Here is a 6,565-nt window from a genome sequence, read left to right on the forward strand (position 1 = left end):
TGTACCCCATAAGAGAAGAGATGATGTTTATTATTTTCAATCGAGCTGAAGAAATAACAAAAATAACAGTGATAATCAGGGGGATTTTACCGGAATTCTATGAAAACATGCATCATGACTTGTGCAGTACAAGGCCACAATGCATGTTACAAGTCCGGGGCAAAAATTTAAAATCACTCTCAGCTACCGTATCAGTATTCAGTATGCTTATTCATACAAAAATTTGTCAATATATGTCCGTCATCCGTCAACTTGGTCATGGAATAATATTAATTCCGTCTGTACTATTAGAGAACTGCGGCGGCCATCGCCGCCCCTCTTTTAATGGCTCTGCCACCACCGTCCGCTGCCGTTGCGAAGCTCCGGGAATGACTGAAGTTGTACATGAACTGGTTTACAATCACTGACCCTGGTCCTGCCACCATCTCCGCCCACGACTTATCGGCTTCTCTGCCGCCCCTTTTCTGGAAGACGGCGGTAGCGTCCAGCCGGTGAATTTTCCATCCTTTAACGTTCCTTAGACGGTGAATTTTTTCGAGCTGCCGGCAGGCTAGTTTGCATGTATTAATCTTTGTTTCATTAATGGCTTCTTCTAATAATTTGGCCTGAGTTTTCTTGTCGAAGGAAGATGAATACTCAGATCGAAAATAGGCATCGAATTCCGGCACTCCGATAGCTCGTCGGATCCCTTTTGAGTAATCTGCGTTAGGGTTATACATTTTTCTAACTTCTTCGACTATTCCGGCGTCCACCATCCGATCAACCCTGTCGGAAACAAAGCGGTGAAGCACAGGCATTGCGACGTCGACCCACAAGAAACAAACCTCGTAACGTGACCGGAATTCATAATTCTGATCATCAATCAATGCTTCAATGAAAGAATTGGATCCTCCGGCGATGATCGGAAGTTTACCTCTTCCGACAATCGATTTCATGGTGATTGACGCTGTACTGACGAAATTTCTGGCGGTGAAATCCGCTTCCGGGTCCACTATTCCGAGGAGGTGGTGGGGGACGCCGTCGCATTCTTCGTCGGTGATTTTGTTGGTGACGATGTCTAAACCTTCATATACTTGCATTTTATCGGAGTTTATAATCTCGGCGGGGTAACTTGCGGCGAGGTCGATGGAGAGTCTTGATTTTCCTGTACCTGTGGCACCCATAACCACCACCACTTTTTCCTTCTGTGGCCGGCACCGGAGCATCGATAAGTTCATTCCGCCAGTGGGTATTTGCAATAAAGACGGCTGAGCTTCGTGGCACAACATCATTGTCATCTTCATTGTTGTTGATGCCCTCAATTAAAAAGTCTCAATTTTTTTTCAAACGAATAGAGTACAATGAAAAATGAATAAATTCTTTTGCTTTTTTAGTGGTATTATATGCGGCAACTTGCAAACGTGTGGCTTGTGGGGGAGAGAGATAGTGGTCGAAGGTGGTGGCTTAGCTTTGAATCATTTGAAGCTACAATTCTTTAAGTTGAGACTTGAGACTTGAGACTTGAGAGAGAAGCAGCAAATATGAGTTGAAAACTTGAAATGTGCATGATGGAGAACACATACGCATATGTGCTATTTATATTGAACATAAAGTTAAGTTTGAATTGACAATTCGTTTTTCATCAAATTAAAATGGGCCCTACCCAATGTCTTAATATTATTTGGTTTCATGAAATGAAAATACCAGATGTGGAAATTAAACTCGCGGTTCGGTACTTCGGTTAACTAAATATTGGGTTCGGTCGATTTTTATGTCCAGTTGGGTAAATATCAATGTATCATATATATATATATATATATATATATATATATATATATATATATATATATATATATATATATATATATATATATATATATATATATATATATATATATATATATATATATATATATATATATATATATATATAAAGCCAGAAAAAACTTTTTGACACATCAAGAATATTAGTATGTAATACGAACTTAGGAGTATTATAAATTTATTTCGATCAGAGGCCGAATGCTTCATATATTAAAAAACCATGTTACCAAGGAGTTGGTGAAAATTAAAAATGTAGCATAGGTCCAATAGGTCTGTAATTAAGTCATTTCATCCTAAGTAATCGGACTCCTACTAACGCACCAAGCAAACACATGACTAATAATGGAATCGAATATCACCTCTTTTCTCATATTTTTGTCACCGAACATTGTCGTGAACATAATCACCTCAAACAATCTCCTTGGTTAATTGGATGATTTGTAAAGAATCAACCTAGCTACGCAACAAGCTCTTCGAAGCCATCCATCCCGAGAAAACTAACATCTATCCACCTGAAAATAACATTCCAAGTACCTACTGCAATTTCACATTTAATGAATAAATGATTCGAATCTTCCATATATAAAATATGAACAAACCTAGCATAAGATAGAAGGAACATCAATTCCTCTACAAACAAAATTTTTAGTAGTAGGAATTTAATTCAGTCATAACCTCCACTCCACACAAATAAGTTGACTTTTCTGGAAAGAAGCCGAGACTATTTACTTGGAATAGATCTGTCCAGAAGCAAATAATTATCAATAATCATCAATACATCTTGTCTCAGTAAACCTTGAAAATCCCAGTATCGTCAAGCACCTACATGTATTTATGTATCAGACTCTGAAAATTGAAATTGGTGTAGCAAAGATTCAAGTTCTAGTAATTAGGAACTTTCTATACCCTCTCACAATGCACCTCCAATTCCAAACCGACGTGTTAATTTGTAACAAAAAAACAAAAAAAAATCAATTTCTAGATTATATAATCTTGAAAACCGAACAAAGAATGAGACTTAATTTCCCAATTACTAGCTATCTTATTGAAAGCTTTTAAATTCCAAGCACAAAATGCAGGTTGTCAATCTGTGTCTATCCCATTCTTTCATTTACCAAAAACTCTTTCATGAGTGGTTTCATGTCTACGACGTACCACTTCATTGTTTTCACTACGAACAAACTTTAATACATAAGCTACTAGATTTAGATTTGATCCATATCCACGATCCACCAATATATAATTAAGGGGTGTTTCAATCAAATTATTAGCTTCTTGGAAAAGTTACAAATTTTTGGCTTTTTGAAAAAGTCTTTTTTACATTAAAAAGTTGGTGTTTACCAAAAACTTTTTTATTAAATTGACTTTTTGAAAAACCAATAACTTAATAGGCAAAATTTTGATTTAGGGTAAACCAAATAATTTATAAAATATGAATGAATGACAAAATTCTTCAAACGAGAACAAAATTTAATTATATATGTATTCTAAACTAAATTGTTTATCTAAGTTGCACACGATATTGTCTTACGTCATTAAAATAATCTAAAATGGAGTCTAATCGACATATGCAACAATGTATTCTATTATACTAAATTTCAAGTTTTGAATGAGATAGGCCATATCACAACCCTAATTCCTTTACCCTAATTCTTTTTATAATTTCTTTTATTTAACAAAAATATATATTTAACATATCATATATATGTAATCTTAAATTTGTGTGGGTGGACCAAGACCCACTCTTGCACCTATATGGTTACATCCCTGTTAATAAGTCATTTTGAAAAAAACTCTCAAACACCCCATTAATCTATATATCCGAGAAACCCTCTTTTTTACACACTTTATACACGTTTAAAATGAGATTTTATGTCATGAACACTTGCTAGTACTACACATGAACCATCCAATACCATTAACAAATCATTGACCTATAACACAATCTTTTTTTACAGTCGAGGCTTTTGTTTCATGTTCTTTATTCTTTTTTTTCTACAATTAAAACTAACGCAAAGGACTTCACATTTCCTCCTCCTTTCCCCTTACCTCCTTGTTTGCTTCAGTTATGATCTTGATTAACTTGTTGTTCCATAGTCGGTTTAAGGTTCTTGTCTGCATGTAAAAATCGTGTTATGGATGCAAAATAGTGATAGTTTCCGATCCATATAGTGCATATGTTTCGAATCAATAATTGCTTGTTTTCTACCCGAAATAATCTGATTAATCCAAATATTTTGCCAATTTCGGATAGCTTCTTTACAATACAAACATCTAATACACCCCATACACTTCATATCTTCTCCATAAATCTTTCAATTGAATCATTTTCGAAAAAATGGTGACCTTAAGTCTATGAGGTGATGTGTTATCTCCTCATTTGTATAATCTATTTTTCTAAACGACATCCATGCAAATTTATCAGGTGCAACTATGAGACTTCATTCTTTATTGACGAAAGTTCATGTTTCGGTATACTGATTTAGATTTAAGACTGATTCGACATATTTAGTTGTATCAAACCACTCATAATTGTAACACACGTTTCCCAGAACGGATCAGTGTATGGAATTAAAGAGTCAAAGGCATGGTTTTTGGGAAAAAAACATGAGTAACGACGTGACCATAGGGATGTCACGACGTGACAAGCTGAGTTGAAGAATACGCATCTGGAGGAGCAGTCGCAACGTGGCACATAGCTGATCACGACGTGAAAAGGGCTGCAACCCAAGCCTATGGTCTTTTAGGGTTTTCTTCATATTTAAGCACCCTAAACTCGGATTTAGGGTTTATTTCTCAGCCTTCACCTTTCTCAAACCACAACAACCCTAACCCTAGCCCATCTTGGTGGTTTTGGATCATTTTGGGTGGTTTTAGCTCTTTGTTGAAGAAGAAGGCCCGTTTGGTGCATTGTTTCAGCAATCAAGCCTCACCCTCAGCATTTTATGTTGCTTCTGGACCTTTGTAATTCCTCAAGTTCTTTCCTCTATCATTGAAACAAATTCGATCTACGTTTTACCCACTTTTCTCCATGTATAGGATGGGTTGAATGCATGGAATCCATAATGTTAGCAAATGTATGGATCTTTTAGGTCAATTGATAAGCATAAGTCTCAGATCTGAAGTTTGGTGGTGGATAAGACGCCAAGCATGAGTTTTGGTCTCATTTTCCCTTTATTTTAACCGTGTTAGTGTTCAAGTCATGCATTATACATGCATGACTAAAATGCTATGATTTTTATCCCCCTTTGGGTTAGGGAAAGCCTTCTAGAAGGTTTGAAGGATTAAGAGCTTAATGATTTAAGTTGTCTAGATAGGGTCTAACGACATGACAGGTTATGTATCACGTTGCTATGGCGGGTGTTTTGGGTGACCTTTTTGTCAGGACTCTGTCTGTAATAACTCAAAAATCACAATAAAGTTAAACTTTTAAAACAACCCATAGTCATAAAAGGTTTAAAAAATCATTGTTTCCAACTTGTTTATCAACATCAGAGTATCCTAAAATCATAAAACCATAAAACAGAGGATGTGTATAGTCACGCCTTCGTCTCCCGCGATCATCAGAAGTACCTGAAACACCAAACTAAAATCGTAAGTCAAAGCTTAGTGAGTTCCCCCAAAGTACCATCCCATAAACAGATAACATATACAACAACGTGTCGGGTCTAATCAACCATCAGGTTGGAATACCCCAGGCCCAATCAACCTCATGGTCCAGTCATCCTTGAGATGGAATACCCCAGGTTGGAATGCCAATATACAATGGGTCCAGTCATCCTCGGAATGGAATACACTCGGGCCAATCAACCATTGGGTTGGAATGTCCTCGGTCTGTTGGCTCTCACACAAAGCAATAAAGCCTCAATCACAACTCAAAATATGTCGACATATACATAACAGATAAGCAAACAGGCAGATCGACAGATCATTACCGCATAGCAACACCCTAAAAACTAGGATACAGATCTAACTTATCAATACAACATAACAATATACGGTAAACATGGATATCAATCCAATGGGCCGGACTTGGTGCCTTCGACTCGAAAGTCTAGGGAGGAAAACTCACCTCACAGTCTGAACAATAGTTGATGAGGTCCCGACTCTGTATCTCAGCTCTAACTGCCATATATTCATCCAAATGACCAATTCTCAAACACTATTTCAAAATACCTAAAATACCCCTTGGTCACTTGGTCAGAGTCAACGTCAAATTGGTCAAAAATCAACAAGTCAGATGAGTCAACCCAGCCTAGTCAAAACAGAATGAGTACGCGGGGCGTACCCAAATCTTGACCGTAGATGGGAGGGTTGACCATGTACGCACTGTGTAATCAGGTTACACAGGGCGTACTCCCAGAATTCTCAAAACTTCATTAAGAGCTTAACGACTTAAGCTCTTACGTCCAACTTTCATATCCAAGGCCAAATCATCCTCAAGAGTCATAAAGTTTCCAACTTTATGACTTTGCATGCCCATTAAGTGCCCAATACACCAAAGTACAACATCTTATTGCATTAAGACCTTCTAAAGAAAGCATGGAGCAAAACTAAGCATCCAAACCACATTTTTATGACTTAAGACCCTTCCTAAGGTCTGAAAGGACGGCTTAATGGGTCAAGAACATGCTATGCTCAAGAATCACCACACACAGGACAAAAAGAACCTAAAATCAAGCCCAAAACAAGATCGAAGTGAAACTTCACCAAGTTCAGAACTTTATACCTCCAAGTGTTGCCAAAAGATGGTGTGATTTAC

The 6,565-nt window shown here is 37.0% G+C and overlaps 1 protein-coding gene across 1 annotated transcript; it reads right to left on the reverse strand.

Annotated features, from left to right (window-relative positions):
* Positions 1–9: 9 nt before the first annotated feature.
* LOC128128501 (adenylate isopentenyltransferase 3, chloroplastic-like) lies at positions 10–1,559 on the reverse strand. The gene has a single exon (XM_052767466.1). The coding sequence runs from the start codon at positions 1,281–1,283 to the stop codon at positions 288–290; it is 996 nt and encodes a 331-aa protein (XP_052623426.1). The 5' UTR covers positions 1,284–1,559; the 3' UTR covers positions 10–287.
* Positions 1,560–6,565: the final 5,006 nt, after the last annotated feature.

This window comes from Lactuca sativa, chromosome 9 (assembly GCF_002870075.4).
Source record: "Lactuca sativa cultivar Salinas chromosome 9, Lsat_Salinas_v11, whole genome shotgun sequence".
NCBI classification, from domain to species: domain Eukaryota; kingdom Viridiplantae; phylum Streptophyta; class Magnoliopsida; order Asterales; family Asteraceae; genus Lactuca; species Lactuca sativa.

Coding starts and splice junctions, on each gene's coding strand:
- LOC128128501 (XM_052767466.1), bottom strand. CDS start 1,283: ATGAAGATGACAATGATGTTGTGCCACGAAGCTCAGCCGTCTTTATTG.